The following is a 17,645-nucleotide window of genomic DNA, read 5'->3' as shown; positions in this document are numbered from 1 at the left end:
TTCACATACATATATTCACATACATATAGTTATTATATCTAGCACATAGAACCAAGTATTTAGAACAGAACCTGAAATGCTCAAAAATATTTATTGAATGGCTTTATAAAAACGGGAATTTTTTTTTTTTTTTTTTTTTTTTTTGAGAGGGAGAGCGAGCATGCAAGTTGGATGGGGAAGGGGCAGAAGGAGAGGGAGAGTAAAAATCTTATGCAGGCTCCATGCCTAGCATGGAGCTGAACTCGGGGCTCGATCTCATGACCTGAGCCAAAACTAAGAGTTCGACGCTTAATTGACTAAGCCACTAGGTGCCCCCCAAATGGGGTAATTATTTTTAAAATGGGATAATTATATAAATAATAACATATAACAATTTATATATGTACTGTATCTGGCTCAATGCCTTTAAGTAATATCTTCATTAGATTTAATTAATTCTTATGAATGGTTGCATAATATCTCACCACTGTGAAATAATATCAGTTTATTTAACTATATCTCTAATTTATAGTCAAGATGCTTTTTTTTTCCGCCACCATAAATAAATAATAGCTAACACCTACTGGGTATGTACCACATGTGAAGCTTTTTTTTTTTTTTTTTAAGATTTTATTTATTTATTTGACAGAGAGAGAGATCACAAGTAGGCAGAGAGGCAGGCAGAGAGAGAGAGAGAGGAGGAAGCAGGTTCCCCGCTGAGCAGGGAACCCGATGAGGGGCTCGATCCCAGGACCCTGAGATCATGACCTGAGCCAAAGGCAGAGTCTTTAACCCACTGAGCCACCCAGGCGCCTGGAAGATTTTTTTTTTTTTTTTTTTTTTAGGCATTTTCCATGTGTAGAGTCAGAGTTAAGATTATTTTTCCTGTTATAGGAAACCAAACAGGGATGGGTGGGAAACTTGGCAACAGACTAGTGGGTGTGGCTCCACAGTTCCTTCAGGGAACTACTTCTACATAGGCAGTAATTGACAGTTATACATCCATTCAATGGAATGGTGCTTTACTTCTAGTTGACAGTTTTCCAGGAGTGGAATTACTGTGGAAAAATATGTCCATATTTTATATTGCTAAGATTGTTTTTCGAAAAGGCAATGACAGTTTGCATTTTCACCAGCAGTGTATGGGAGTACACTTTCTTCCATCAGATTATCATTTAAAAATATATGTATTTATTATTTCTTTTTCCCAGTCTAGTGGGTGAGAAGTGATATTTCACTGTTATGTTTACATGCTTTTCATACAGTAGTGAAGTTAAGCATCATATGCTTATCAGATATTTGGATTAACTCTACTACTACAAACCCAAAGACTGCAGAGTAGGCCTGCTGGAGACCACTGAGGAACTAATACCCTCAACTTCAAAAGCTGTGAGGCTGAAAACTCAGTCCTTCTTCCAGCACATTTGTAACAACTAATCCTTTTAGTAGCCTTTCTGAAGCTGCTAATGATCAGACTGCCTGTGCTTGATGTCCTGCTCACCAGGTACCTTAAAAGTACTTTAAAATAACAGTAATAAAAACCTGCTTCATAGGATTCCTGAAAACACTGAAGAAATTGCTTCTCAATTTATAACTTTCCCCAGTTGTTATTTGGTCTGTTATAGGAATTTGTCATTGATTCTTTTTTAAAAATTTTTTAAAAGTAATCTATACATGCAGCCTGGGGCTTGAACTCACAACACCAAGATCAAGAGTCACATGCTCTACTGACCGAGCCAGCCAGGAGCCCCAGGATTTGTTGTTGCTTTTTGAGTAAACTGCAACAATATAGGGATGAGATCATGGCCTGCTGTTTATAAGACATACCTCTTTTGGGGGCACCTGAATGGCTCAGTGGGTTAAAGCCTCTGCCTTCGGCTCAGGTCATGATCCCAGGGATCGAGCCCCACATCGGGCTCTCTGCTTTGCGGGGAGCCTGCTTCCTCCCGTCTCTCTCTGTCTGCCTCTCTGCCTACCTGTGATCTCTGTCTGTTAAATAAATAAATAAAATCTTAAAAAAAAAAAAAAAAAAGACATACCTCTTTTTTTGTTGTTGTTTTAAGATTTTATTTTTTTATTTTAAGAGAGAGTGTGTGCGAGCAGGGGAAGAGCAGGGTGACAATCAGATCCGGTGCTGAGTGCAGTGCCTGACATGAGACTTTATCTCAGGACCCATAATCTGAGCTGAAACCAAGAGTCAGACAGTTGACTGGCTGAACCAACCAGGCGCCCCAGGGGGAAAAAAAATCTTAACATAATCCATAATTAGGGACCTTCTGTCCCTAATTAAGTCTGTTTTATATATGTACCTTATGTACATCTAAGTTTTTATAGAAGACACACAAGGGTGGATTTCACATAAACATTTCTAGTTTCACTAACCCAAGATATAAAACTTATCAAAGACTTTCCTTAAATGTGCTGTAGAAAATTTTAGAAATGGCAAATAGTAAGATCGGTCATCAAAAGAAGTCTCATCTTCAGTCTAACCACTTTTAGATTTTTTAGAAGTGTGAAAATTTGTAGTAGTGATGAACTTCACGTCTTGAGGTGTTTGGGAAATCTTAGGTGAGGCGAACCACCCCGAAGTGTCAGTTATTATCCTTCTGGCTTAGAACGACTTTAGGGAATTACCATCAGAAACAAAGACTTTTAAAACTTATCTTACAAAAAATTATCAAGTTTAGAGAATTTTGTTTGTTTGTGTTATTTTAAGAATTAGAAATGCAAATAAACTGCCGACACAAAGTAGTCTCACAATAAATGGTAGCTCTTTCACTCCCTGCCGTGAACGATCATATGTTTTCGACCTATCACTTACTTGACAGTCATATAAATATTATCAATGAATGAGTGAGTGACTTCAAGGTTAGACCGCTTGCACTCTGTAGCCAAACCCTGGAGTTCGGGATCCTAAGTAAGATATCGGGACGAGAGAAAACTACGGTAATAAGGTTTCCAACTTGCCTATAGTCTTGGACTACAATTCCCAGCATGCAACTAAACTCCGTGTTGCTATGTATCCTGGGAAAGAAGTCTCCAGCTGTCCATTGGCTATGTAGGAGAAGCGCTTGTAGTTTGTGCAAATAACGCGGACTTTAGCGTACGCACGCACGGAGATTCCGCGGATCTCGTCTAAATTATACGGAACTCGTTTTTAGTAGACAGATTTTCAGTACCCAAATCCGGTAGGATTTAAGAACAGTTCTACTTCCGGTAACACCGGAAGCAATTCGAAGATGGCGTCCTCCTCGGTAAACGGACAAGCTATCGCGGACGGGAAAAGTGAGTTTCGTAAGAAAAAGCCGAAGCCGGAGAACCGAGGTAAGTTTGAGCGAGAACTGAAACCTGATTTTTGGATACTGAGTTACAGTTGTTTTCTTTCGCTGGCTGGGGGCTTGCAGTGCTGCCTGAGTGTGTTCTGTGAAGTTGAGTAGCTATCATTGCTGAGGATTGGGGATGATGGCCAGGCCCGCGGGGCCGACTGGCAGGTACGGTGCCAGCCACGTGTTCCTAGCCGCTTTCGCTGGAGGCCTTTCATGGTAAAGATGCTGCAGAGTTTGTCTTACGTAAAAGGAAGAGCATTAAGAAATTGTGGAGGACACCGCCGGACCTTACTCTCGCGGCGGTGGCGGCAAGTCGTTGACAAAATGAGAGATGGAACGGGCTTATTACCGTAGTTTTCTCTCGTCCCGATATCTTACTTAGGACCCCGACCTCCAGGGTTTGGCCACAGAGTGCAAGCGGTCTAACCTTGAAGTCACTCCCTCATTCATTGATAATATTTATATGACGGTCAAGTAAGTGATAGGCTATACCTATGAGTGAGCGCTGATGATAAAGGAGTGGGACAGATAAGGAGAAGGAGCTGTCTGGCGTGTTCTTCACGCTAGTTTGTCCGTTAGTGAAATTTTGGAGTATTTATCATTATGCCTTTTCGTCAAACGGCTAATATATTAGACGGCACGACTCATTCTCTAATGTTCGACTGCCTTACTTTGAAGTTGCCGTCTTTGTAGTGTGGTTTTATACGTTTTCTTCGGTATGAACGACAGGAAGAGAGGATAACGAACTCGCCCAAGACCCGAGTAGTCTTACTGGAAGCGTTGAAAACCTTGGGAAGTATTAAAGGAGTTAGGGAAGTATTAAAGGGGTTCTGTTATTTTTAATTGTGTAGCATAGCAGAGTACAGTCCATGTACAGCTTGAAGAATAAACCCCGCCTGTGAGAAAGGAGCACTTAATACCGTTAGGCAGAAAAAACCCCATACTCCAGACCCTCCTAGGAGCACGTCTCAGATCATAGTCTTTTCCTTGACAATACATGAGGTAACCATCCTGAATCATTTCGATCTTCTCTTCTCTGCGTCATCTTTACTACCAATCCACAAAGTGGCTTGATTTTGTCAGTTTTTTACTTGTATATGAATGTAAGAGGACTGTAGACGTTGTTCTTGCTTCTTAGGCTAACCTGTTTTTGTTTTTTTTTTTTTTTCTTCTTCTTGAGTCAATGATACTTGTAGCTGTAGTTTATTCTTTTCATTTGATATTGATGAGATTTCCTTTTATGAATATACACTTATTTATATTCTCATTCTACTGTTGGTGGACATTTGGATTGCTCCCATTGTTTGCTATTATAAACAAGTGCTCCTATAAACATCTTTGTGTGTATCTCCTGGTTTGCATGTTAAGAGTTCTCTCCAGATTATGTAAATGGGATTAGATCCATGAAAGTTAGGTTATGTGCAGGTAGTGCTAAATCTCTCCCAAATGGGGTTGTGTCAGTTTATATTTTCACTAGTGGGAATGAGTGAATGAGAATTCTCATTGCTCTACATCCACACCAGCCCTTGATAAAATCTGCATTTTGAATTTCTTTGATTTTGGTAGGTATGAAATGGTGTCTGGTGGGGGTTTTAATTGGAACTTTCTTCATTACTAACGCGTAATTAGCTCATTTTGAGCTATTTGCACTTTATTGTGAAACTCCTGTATATTTCTTTTGCTAGGTTTTTTTTTTTTTTAATTTGTAGCTATTGAAGTGTTTAAATTGGTAGAGACTTGGTAAGATATGCATTTTAAGTAATTACAGTTGTAGAATTGGAGGTTTTTTGTTTTCTAAAGGATTTTGAGAAGTGAGTGATGTATGAAGAGTACCTAATTCTCTGTGATTTGAACCAGAAATAACAAAGTAGAAATGTGAGAATAAGACAGAGAAGCAAGTTTACCCGTGGTGGATAACATGAACTACAAAGGCCCTTTTCTCAGACTTAGTGTGCATAAGAATTTCCTGAGAGATTATTAAAACACAGATTCTTGGGGCTCATCCCAGAGATTCAGATTTGATAGGTCTGAGTTGGAGCCCAAGAATTGCATTTTTGCCTAATTCCTACTCTATGCTGATCAGTGCAGGCCTCTGGGTCATATCTTTGAGGAGTACTCAATTAAAGCATAGCTGTTAGATTTAATCTAAAATCTGGGACCAGGAGTTTTAATAAATGATGTGGGAGATCAATTTATGACCTTGGGAGACATTTTGTTTCACTGAAAGGAGACCTAGACTGAATCACCTTTGTGTCTCCTTAGACAAGTCAGTAATCTTTTTGGACTGAATGTCTTTTATAAAATGGGGAAAATAATACTGGTTCTTCCTACTTCCTTTCACAATTGTCATGATGAAGGTGTATACAGAAATAAGGCATATGAAAACTTTTTGGAAAGTCTAAAACTCTATACCAGTGATTGGTAACTGAAAATATACAGCAGAATATCAGTTTTTAAGCTTTATGTATGTGTGTGTGCACACAAACACAATTATCTATGCATATACACACACGTACACACACACACACAGACTGCAGTTTAGCAAAGTCCAAAATGTTATATTGAAAATACTCATGTAAACAAAATGGTGTTTGGATCTCTAATTCTGATAGTGTAGTGCAATAGAAGTTTTTGGAGTACCCCACTCTCTGTCAGGCATATGTGAATTACTGTGAATCCAAGGAGGGTTCCTGCCCTTAAGGAACTTTGTTTTAGGAGGTGGAAATATATACAGTTAATTTTAATACAGTGTGTTGGTAATAATGACAGAGGCATGTTCTTTGTTGAATAGTCTAAAGAGCATGGGAATTGGAATTACAAGGAACGTTCTGGAAAACATGTAAATGTATGCATATAAGTGTTCAAAAAAGTGTCTGAAAGAAGGATAAAATCTTAACTTGTTAAGTTTCTTCCCCTCTTTAGATGAATCAGAACTCCTCACTGTTCCTGATGGTTGGAAGGAACCAGCTTTTTCCAAAGAAGACAATCCCAGAGGACTCTTGGAGGAGAGTAGTTTTGCAACTTTGTTCCCAAAATATAGGGAAGCTTACTTGAAAGAGTGTTGGCCATTGGTTCAGAAAGCCTTGAATGAACATGTATGCACATTTTATATATTTCTTTGAGATTTTGCTCTTATATCTTTATTTTTAAATAAGTATGCTCATTTTTTTAAAGTGTTAACATAACTGGCTAATTTGGTTTCTTTGTTTTTGTTTTTAAGAAAAATCTAATTTAGAGAGAGCGCAGGAGTTCCCATGCACATGTGTGATTGGGGAGAGTGGCAGAGGGGGAGGGAGAGAGTGAATCCCAAGCGGACTCTGCGCCGAACTTCAGGTGCTATATGGCACTCTATCTCACAACCCTGAGATCCTGACCTGAGTTGAAATCAGGAGCTGGATGCTTAATCCAGCTGGTTTCCTCGGTATTTTAAACAGCCAGATATAAGCTTTATTCTTTTTTTTTTTAAGCTTTTATTTATTTATTCAACAGAATAAGCACAGGTGGCTGTGGGGGGGGGGGCAGGAGGGGCAGCAAGAGGGACATGGAGAAGCATGAGCATGCTCCCACTGAGCAGGGAGCCGGATGTGGGGCTTGATCCCAGAACCCTGGGATCATGACTTGAGCCAAAGGCAGACACTTAACCCACTGAGCCACCCAGGCGCCCCTGGAGTTTATTTGTATATTCCACTTATTTTTAATTTCTTGAGTAATAGATAACTTTGAAAAATTCACATACTTTTAGAATTTTAGGGATCTCATGGACTTTCTGAAACTCACCTGTGAACTCCAGGTTTCAGGATGCCTATTCTATTCTGTACTGTGATATTGCCATGTTTCTGTGTAGTTTGAGTTGAAGCATGTTCCTCTATGATTTCTTAATTGTCATCATTTTTTTTAAAGATGTTATTTATTTATTTGACAGAGACACAGTGAGAGAGGGAACGCATGCAGGGGGAGTGGGAGAGGGAGAAGCAGGCTACCTGCTGAGCAGAGAGCCTGATGTGGGGCTTGATCCTATGACCCTGGGATCATGAACTGAGCCGAAGGCAGATGCCTAACACTGAGCCACTCAGGCACCCTCTTAATTTTCATTTTAAATGGAAGATGGGGATGTGGTCAATTTTCCCCTGTATGTTGCTGCTGCCATTTTCCCTAGACGACATATTTGTTTTTGTTTTTCAAACTGTGGATTGAAACTTGTTAGTGGAGTAGGAAGTCCGTTTAGTGGATATAATAAGCCTTTAAAAAAAAATGTGCCCCCAAAATAAATAAGTAGAAAGAAAGAAATAATATATTACATATGGTAAGGATAAGTTTCATTTTTATGAAACTTTTGATTCATTTATATGTGTGTATGTAGGCACTGTGCACACACTAGTAGTGATACAAAGTGTATTCCTCAACTATGCGACTGCTCTGGAGTTGTTTGTGCCTGTTAGGTATTAGGACGGTTCAGCAAACCACAAGCTGTTTTACCTGTGTATTTTTAGACTGGACTCTTGTAAACTCATAGAGATCCATCCTTATGTTGATTTGTTCATTACTCAATACATTGAAATAGTCTTCAGAGTATGCTTTTAGTCAGAAAATGACATTTTAGTTTGCTTTGTTGAAATCTGGTTCTTCCTATTAAGAGTTAATATGTAACTTTCCAGTTATTGCTTCTTTCTGAACATGTGAGCATTTGTTTTTACTTTGTATTTAGCTAATACCAATGAGAAGAAAGTTTGAAAAAGAAAGTCCATCCCTAGGGAGCAGATGGCAGATCAGAGCTGCATCCAGTATAGGTGAACTATATGTAGCTTTACGTTCTTACCCTAGGTCTTAACTGTGGCCTCATTTGTGTTGATAGAGATTTTTTTAAACTGGAAATAATCTTTATTCCAATAAGTACAAAGTATTCTAAAGCCAAGTAAGTATAAATGGTTTCAGTTGCCTGCGTTTCTTAGATTCTTCCAAATATGAAAGTAATCAGGTGTTCATTATTTACATCAACTACTCAGCTTCAAGGAGAAAGTTGATCGAATTACAGCTTAATTTACAGTAATTAATAGTTTGATTAAGTTAAGCTCTATAATTATGTAAAATTGAATTGATTTTTAGACAGTTACGTATTTGCTCTTTCCTTTTCGCAGCATATTAATGCAACCCTGGATCTGATCGAGGGCAGTATGACTGTTTGTACAACAAAGAAGACTTTTGATCCATATATCATCATTAGAGCCAGAGACCTAATAAAACTTTTAGCAAGGAGTGTTTCATTTGAACAGGTAACTTTAGAATTAGGAAAACTTCACTTTATTTGCATCATTAGAAATAACATATATAACACTGCATCCCTCCTTAGAGTTTTCATTTTTCTGCTTTGATTTCATTAACCTGGGCCTTCAAAATAAATGTATTTGTAGAGCATATTAATGAAATATTTTCTTCATTTCTCTAAAAGGCCGTACGAATTCTTCAGGATGATGTTGCGTGTGACATCATTAAAATAGGTTCTTTAGTGAGAAATAAAGAAAGATTTGTAAAAAGAAGACAACGCCTCATTGGTCCCAAAGGATCTACATTGAAGGTACGTTTTATCAGTGGAAAACTTGTGTCTTCCTCTGTCATTTAGTTTTTCAGTGTACTGAATTCCAATTTATTCTTCTGACACAGGCTTTGGAACTCTTAACAAACTGTTATATTATGGTTCAGGGAAACACGGTTTCAGTCATTGGACCTTTTAGTGGCTTAAAAGAGGTGAGAACTATTTACTGTCTTCCATTAATTTTCAGCAGAGAACAAATTAAGTAATTTGGTTATAATAGTTCATTGGATAATACACTGTTTTAACAATTACTGTTTTTTAGAATGTGCTTTGTTTGATTTCCCATTGGTAAAAACTTTGTGCTTTTATTTGAGGGAATCATCACTCCTAGATCCTAACATATTATGGCCAACCTTTGGCAACTGAAGAGGTATCCATTTCCATATTAGAAGGTCTGCACATCATCCTTCTTTCCACTACAGATTTTAAATGGTTATTTAAGATTTTAGTCTGTAGTACATGTGGGAAATACGTAGTTACATGTGCACAAGTGATGAGAGAATTAAATGGTGATTTGCAGTAACCTATATAAACCAGTAGAGGTCAGATTCTGAAAATGTCTTTCGTTTAAAATAGTTTTTGTTGTTTTTTTTTTTTTTTTGGTCTGAATTTTAATAGAATGTTTATTTAATGTATTGATGAACTTTTTTTTAACTCTGAGATTTAATGTTATGAGAAAATCTGTGTAACAGTTACAGTTTCTGTTAACTGCTTTGGTTGTCTGGATCTGGCTGCAAGGTCTTATTTCATTTCCAGGACCTATAATAGCAGTTCTCTTGGACCTCTTTCTCATAAGTTATCTGCCCTTTTCTCCTGTGGCAATAATAACATATATATAGAATACCCTACAGTTTTGTAAAGTCTAAATATATTATTTAATTTTCACAGGAGAGCCTTGAAGTAGTTTTATTTCCATACTACAGATGAGAAGGCTGGAACAGGACATTAGGTGACTTTCCCCTATCAAGTGGCATTCCCATTATTTGAGCACTTATTTTCTGACCTTAAATCTAGCTGCCTTCTCCCTAAATTCCACACTTCCAAAACGTTTTTATTTTAGTTCTGTATGTTATATTTTAGCAGTAAAGTTGAGAAACTTCATTGCATCCAAGAGAGATTGACTATTAACAAAAGATCTAAAAGTCACTCAAAGCAATTGAAGTAACTACTATATTCATTTGGGTAGTCCTTGCCCGGTTCGTTTATTAATCCCCTTCCACTTAGTTCATTAAAATCTTTGTAAGTGACTAATTCATTTTTCTTTGCAAATTTCAGGTTCGAAAAGTAGTTCTAGATACTATGAAGAATATTCATCCAATTTATAACATTAAAGTGAGTTAATTATATATTACTATAACAGTGGTTGTCAGACTTCTTTCAGCTACAGAAATATTTCCTTTCTTGAAATTAAATCTTTTACGGAAGCCAAATGCACCAAACAGATAAAGCAGAAGTATTTAGGGTAAATTAGAGGTAGAGTTCAGCCCACTGAACTCTACCCTAGTCCTGTAGTTACATCCTTGGAGATGTAAGTCTCTGTGGTGTGCAGTCTGAAAACTATTGAAAGGGGATCTTAGAATGTATGACATAGTTCTAATACAAAGGAAATAAGCTTTATAGAGTTGGTCGTAGAAGGCAATGATCGAGTTTTCTTGGATGATAGGCCTATTACTATATTTAAAGATGTGATCTTTCAGAATTGGGCTTTTTTATGTTAAATTGATTGAATATATCAGATTGTATTAAAACTTTTTTAATTTAATGCTCAAATTATAAACTTTTTGAGAGATCTGTTATATCACTGTGTGCATGGCATTCATGATTACACTTAGAAATGTAATCATGCTGTGATGAGCTATTTTGTGAGGGGTATTTTTTAAGCAGTCCCCTTAAATTGGATGAAGTTACAGAGTCACTCATAGATTGGGGTGAAAGAGTGGTTTTGAGTTGCTGTGAGACATTAGAAATAAAGAGAGCTTGTCTTATAGCTGATGTTTGGTTTGCATCCTTTGATGTTCCATTGTGTGCAAAACTCAAATGGAGTGGGAGAGTTGTGAGAATATTGGTTTTATCTGATAGAAGAATGTGTGTTTGTTTTCTTTCCCTGTGATAAAGTACTATGAAAAACTTCCTGCTTTCAGGGAACATTGCTAATTAAGAACTCTCCTGCTCCTATTAAGTTGAGTTTTAATAGTTTTAATGAACTAATGGATGAAAAGCTGAATTAGTCTCATCTCAATTCTCATTTCAATTTATTTGAACAGTTCTGCATTTCTTTTTTTTTTTAAATTAATTTATTTGTTTTTATTTTGAGAGAGAGAGAGCGTGTGCGCATGGGAGCAGGGGGAAAAAGAAGCAAACTTCCTGCTGAGCAGGGACATTCCCCCCCACCCCACTCTGGGGCTCCATCCTAGAGTCCTGGGATCATGATCTGAGCTGAAGGCAGATACTTAACTGACTGAGCTCCCAGAAGTTCTGCATTTAATCTAAATTTCTAATGGTTTTCTGGTGCTTAATTTGAGATTACTATTTTTTTATGGAACTGTTTTGCTCCTACTGAGGAGATTAAGAACTACTCGAGGTTTTTTTGTTTTTGTTTTTGTTTTTCAATATTTAATTTATTTATTTGACAGCACAAGTAAGGAGAGCAGTAGGCAGAGGGAGAAGCAAGCTCACTGCTAAGCAAGGAGCCCACTGTGGGGCTCGATCCCAGGACACTAGGATCATGACCTGAGCTGAAGGCAGATGCTTAACTGACTAAGCCAGCCAGGTGCCCCAAGAAATACTCATCATTTTAACTTAATTATATATAGGAACAATATTTATCTTAAAAATTCTTACTTTGTTCATATTAAAAATTCTTACTTTGTTCATATATACCCATGACTAAAGACCTTAATGATCAAACGAGAGTTGGCAAAAGATTCTGAATTAAGATCACAAAGTTGGGAAAGATTTTTGCCACAGTTCAAGCACAAGAATGTGAATAAACGCAAGGAACCAAAGAAAAAAACTGTCAAGAAAGAGTACACACCATTCCCACCACCACAACCAGAAAGTCAGGTCAGTTTTTAATGTTGAATTTCTTTATATGAGGGGGAAACCATTTTAATCTGTTTTGTCAGAAACTTTATGGAGAGTAATTTAGGTAGACTCTGTGTGTGTGTACAGGTATGACATTTAACTAAAGTTAAATGTAAATAGGCTTATTTTGAGCTAAGTTTGTGGGCGTGGAGAGTGGGGGCTTCATTGTAGGAGTGTAAACTATGTCTAGGTGGTTGCTGTCAGTTGTGCCCTTGCAGCCACAGTACCTGTTCTGTAGATAAAAAAGATTTAACATTTTAACCCTTAATGGTCTCACTCTGCTTTAGCATCTTTCCTGTGACTGTGTGCCATGTGACTGCTCTAGTTTTGAAATCTTAAATTCTTACGTCCGTCCTTTTTCTAAATTACGATGCTCTCATTTTATTACCTGTTTTCTGGCTTCATTCTTTTCCCCCTGCCCCAATTTCCTTTTCTCTCTTGTCCATCACTGTTTTCTTTTATGCTGCCTTTTCCTTCTTTTCGTACTTGTCCAGCAAAATTGTCAAACTTGATCAGTCCTAAAATTTGACTTCTTTCCCAGAATGTGGTAAACATAGCTGGAGAAAGTCTTATCTTTGGACTAAATCCACTGTTTCATGTTTCCAACTTCAGATAATTCTCTGTGTCTTCTTAGTTGTCTTTTTTTTTTTTTTTTTTTTTTTTAAGATTTTATTTATTTGATGGTGGGAGCACACAAGCAGGGGAACAGCAGGCAGAGGGAGAAGCAAGCTCCCCGCTACTCAGCGGGAGCCCAACATGGGGCTCATTCCCAGGACCCTAGGATCATAACCTGAGCGGAAGGCAGACCCTTAAGCCACTCAGCCACCCAGGCGCCCCTATTCTCTTAATTCTTAAAGCACCCTCTCACTCCTAGCAGATGACATTGCTTTTTATTTTACGGAAATATTTAAGACCATCAAGTGAGAATTTCTTCAGCTTCCTTTTCTCTCACCTATAATTTTTTATTCCCACCTGAACCAATTTTTTCTTTACCTGTTCTTTGAGTTCTGTCTTTGCCTGTCTCCTGAGGGGTCTTACTTTATGATTCCCTCCCTTGGCTGTATCTTAAAGTCTTTCCTTTCTACTGATGCTTTGTTGTCAGCATGTAAACACATCCCTTTCAGTGTACTGTCTTCTCCACAGCCCTGTATTTGGAGTTTGAATTTCAGAGGTTTGATGAAGGGTCAGAGGGGAAAAAGAAATAATGATCATGGTGATAAAACAATGGAAATGTTTGTTCATGAGGTCTGTTCTGTAAAGGGAAGCAAACAGAGGAACTGCTGTTGGGGGAAAGTAGGTTTTATTTACGCAGCTGTCATGTCATTTCATAACACTTGCTATACATCTTATGGCCTGTCCTGTAGTTAGGAATTATCATGTCTTTCTTCCCTATGACTAAGCTTTTTTAAATAGTGATGTCTCAGTTGACTTACTCTGCCACTTACTTGCTTCGTGACTGGCAATTTATTTAGCCTATCCATGCCTCAGTTTCCCTCTACATAAAATGGAGATGATAAAAACATCTGAGGACTGTTAATGAGGATTAAGTGATTAGCAATTGTAAAGAGCTTAGTAACTATTAAGAGTAACTATTAAGAGTTTAACTGCCTTAGATACAATAATGTGTTAATGTAAGATAAATCAATTCTATCTTGATGAAAAAGCTAGTGCTTTCTCTAATTAGCTTTGAATTAGTCACCAAATCCAAACAATTCTTTTCAGTTTGCATGCCATTACTTTATTCCAAGCATTTATCTCTTCTTTCTTCTGTACCTTTTAGACGCTGCTTTGGTCTCCTCATTTCTCTCAGAAACCTGCAGTCATTTCTAAATCATAGCCCACCCTCTTCATGTGGCATCCAAGTTTCTTCAAGCTTACCCCAGATAATCTTTCCAGTTTCCTCACACCTTTGTGAATCATTGATCTTCTGTCCCATCTAGAACCGCCTGCTGTGTATTTCATGAACACATCACCTTCTTTCCTACCTCCATGCTTTTTTGCTTGTATTCTCTTCAGCTTAGAGCACATCTTCTTTTTATGTCACTACCTTTATGAATTGACCATAGATTTTTGATCTCACTCTCTTTACCTCAAGGACATTGTGCCTTTCTCAGGGAATGACTTCTCATTTACCTTGTTTCTGATATAATTGTAAATTCTGATTTTAACAGATTGATAAAGAATTGGCTAGTGGTGAATATTTTCTGAAGGCAAGTCAAAAGAAGCGACAGAAAATGGAAGCCATAAAGGTAAGACTGTAGTTCACAACATTGATAACACAATTCATAGAAACTTGAATTCCTACTTAACGATAAATTGTATTAACGTATTTCTTATTAATAATCCAGGCTAAACAAGCAGAAGCTCTTAGTAAGAGACAAGAGGAAAGAAACAAAGCTTTTATTCCACCTAAAGAAAAACCTGTTGTGAAACCAAAGGAAGGTAAATGCTTGTTCTCCATTTATTGGATTAGTATTAAAGTCTTGCTGAAAAGTAAACCCAATAGGGAATTTTTCTGAATCTCTTTGAGTGTTAACTAAAGACATAACCGTATCTTTCATCAGTTCTGTTGACATACCATTGATCACAATCCTAGGGACGAGACCACTGAGGTGTTATATAATTTATTAGCAGCTAAGGACTAAGAGTGTCCTGGATTGACAGTCCTCTCCTGACCTCTGATTGTACTGGAGTAGGACTCTGTTGTGAGAGCTATAAACTAGAGCAGTGAATCTTCTGTAGATTTAGAAGTAACTAAAGCAGTGAGATGCTGAGCTCTGTTGTCATACCTCTCAGAAAGAGCTTATCAGAGGTTATGCTTTTCTTCTCTTATGTGATCTGTGGCTTAAAGTTTGATTCCTGTATTGTTATGATGGATTTCTGATCACCTTGGGCTAAAAGGACACTATCAAAATAACAAGGTCTTAGGACCTATTAAAAAGGTAGTGTGTAGCAGCTGGGTGAGCTCAGCTGGTTAAGTGGCCAATTCTTGGTTTTGGCTCAGGTCATGATCTCGGGGTCCTGGGATTGAGCCCTGTGGCAGGCTTTGTCTTCAGCCAGGAGTCCTGTATTCAGCCAGGAGTCCACTAGAGGATTTTCTCTCTCCCTCTGCCTCTCGCTCCTCGAGTGCTCCAAGATTTAAAAAAAAAAAAAAAAAAAAAAAAGTTTTGTGTCTTTCCTTTTCTATTCCTAGCCTCATTTGATTCACCCTTTCCTCTTTTTCTTTCCCACTAGTAACACTTGTACTCTTCCTGAAACAATTCTCCAGAGTAGCCAGTGACACAGTGAGGGGAGGGAAGTCACTGGCATCATTGTATCTGACTTACTGGTTAAAACCAGATATAACATTGCTATTTTAATATCCTATATTAATTATATCAGTGTTAGTAGCTCTAAAAATAGTCTGTGTTTCAGTGTAGATCATTGCTTATGTAAAAATTAAAAATGTCATAAGCATTATAATTTCCAGTTTACTCAGCCTGTGAGTTTTACTTAGGTCATTTAGTAGCCATTTTAATCTCTCTTTATAATGATTAAAAATGTAGCTATTTCATGATAGTAAAAGCTTTGCATCTCTACTCAAGTTGCTGGGAAGTTTGATGTCTTATCTTGGGATTCTCCTATGCTCTGAATACTGCTTTTTAAATTATGAGAAAAACCTACATTTTTTTCTCCTTTTTTCTTTGTTGTTCAAGGTTTTGGCATTGATTCCATGGTTGGATTCTGTTAGGAGGATCTCCAAATACTCTCAGATCATTGTCTTTATTACCAAAACCTTGTTAAATAAAAGTACTACTAGCCATTCATTGAACTAATAATTAGAAAACTTCATTTTTAAGGTTTTTTTTTTTTTAAAGATTTTATTCGAGAGAGAGAGAGCATGAACAGTGGGGGAAGGATGGGGGTGAGGGAGAAGCAGACTTGCTGCTGAGCAGGGAGCCTGATGTGGGGCTCCATCCCAGAACCCTGAGATCATGACCCAACCCAAAGGCAGACACCTAACTGATTGAGCCACCCAGGTGCCTCTATTTTTAAGTTTTTATGTGTGGTGTTAGATGAAGTAGAGTTTGACCTAAAGCTTAATGACTAGTTAATTAAAATTATGGAAGCTAGAAGGGCTACATTTTAATATTATTCATGAAATTTTAAGTTATTTTAATGGGCAGAATGGAAAATTGGCATATTAATGAGTACTGTTAAGTTCTAAAATATGGATAAGAATATAAGCAAAACTAATCTCAAGTGCAATTTAAAGGAAGAAATTAAGTTTTAATATTGTTGAATTCAGTAATTAGTTTAAAAGCTAAATTATAATGCCATTTTCATGTGTACTTTCACTAATATATTTTTAAAGTACTTTATCATTTGTTTTCTCTTAAATGTCTAACTTTAGACAGTTGTTTTATATTTTAGGCATGTGTTTTATATCTTAAAACATGACCTTTCACCTGTACTCTGAAATTATTGTACCAAATACATACTCTCTATGTTTTATATGGTAAAACCTAAAGAATTACATATATCATTTTTAATTTGTCTAGCTTCTACTGAAAATAAAATTGATGTGGCCGCCATCAAGGAAAAGGTTAAGAAAGCAAAGAATAAGAAACTGGGAGCTCTTTCAGCTGAAGAAGTTAAGCTTAAAATGGAAGCAGATGAAAAAAAAAAGAAGAAAAAAAAGTAACATTAAAAAAAAACCCTGGATGAGAACTCTTTAAGCTGTCTCCTTTTGTAAAGGATTTTGAGATACTAGGGCATTAGTAGCCTATGTGTGAGAAGGAATACTCTGATCACATTTTTCTGAGTTTGTGTCATTCATCAAAACTGTTTATATAAATATTCTTTATAAATATAAATTATTGTATTTTCTGTGTGTTTTTTAAAAGCTTTGTGCTAGAAAGTAGTATATATGCACCTTGTATATATTGTACCTAATCTGTTTTGGCATGTTTGGCCTAAACATGACTTTGGTGTAATTTTTAGGTTGTTTTATATAAAGATTTTCCAGATGTGACTATTGTAATTATCCATCAAATCCAGTGCTTGATGCCACTGGTTAGTCTTTAGATAGAATCATGTCCCATCGTTCGGTTTTGAGTAAAATAAATGCAGACTTTGCAGTGCTCTTTCTAATGCTAACAAGTAAACATTTGGGCTTATTTCTTTTTATAATCTCATTTTACATTATGTTTAAACAACCCATAAGCAAAAAAAGCAAGGCCTCTTAAATCCCTTAATCACTCTTCTGAGTCTGGGAAAATGGTAAACCAAAGACCTCAGATTGCAAGAGAGTGGGGAAAGCCAGATGTTTAGAATTTAAGCAGCATGCACAAGTTATGTAGAAATGTTTTTACTAATGAGGGCCAGTGGAGTACTTCGAATTACCTGAATCGAGCACATTCATTTTGTAGTTTTAGAAGCTAAGACACACGGAGGCTGGGTACCTTACAGAAGGTCACAGCTGTGGTAGCCTGAAAACAAAGGTTATTCATAGAAAAGTGGAAAGTAAAAATGAGTTTATTCTAGAGGTAGGAAGTTGAACAGTTTTTTTTCTTTTTATAAAGGGTTTAGTGCAACAATGTATTTTTTTCTGAAATGTTTTAAAATTAGAAATAAGAACTATATACCCAACTGTTAATTAAAAAAAAACAACAACAACATGTGAA

At 37.0% G+C, this 17,645-nt stretch overlaps 1 protein-coding gene across 1 annotated transcript; it reads left to right on the top strand.

Moving 5' to 3' along the window:
• Window positions 1–3,149: 3,149 nt before the first annotated feature.
• Window positions 3,150–17,637, top strand: KRR1 (KRR1 small subunit processome component homolog). The gene is made up of 10 exons (XM_059186362.1): window positions 3,150–3,303; window positions 6,228–6,400; window positions 8,441–8,575; window positions 8,752–8,877; window positions 8,964–9,047; window positions 10,171–10,227; window positions 11,788–11,958; window positions 14,151–14,228; window positions 14,328–14,421; window positions 16,521–17,637. Exons 1-10 carry the CDS (start codon window positions 3,219–3,221, stop codon window positions 16,661–16,663), a joined length of 1,146 nt encoding a protein of 381 aa, XP_059042345.1. The 5' UTR covers window positions 3,150–3,218; the 3' UTR covers window positions 16,664–17,637.
• The last annotated feature ends 8 nt before the right edge of the window (window positions 17,638–17,645 follow it).

This window comes from Mustela lutreola, chromosome 8, assembly GCF_030435805.1.
Source record: "Mustela lutreola isolate mMusLut2 chromosome 8, mMusLut2.pri, whole genome shotgun sequence".
Taxonomy (NCBI): Eukaryota; Metazoa; Chordata; class Mammalia; order Carnivora; family Mustelidae; genus Mustela; species Mustela lutreola.
The sequence above is the reverse complement of the archived record's forward strand: the minus strand, read 5'-3'. Positions and strand labels throughout refer to the sequence as shown.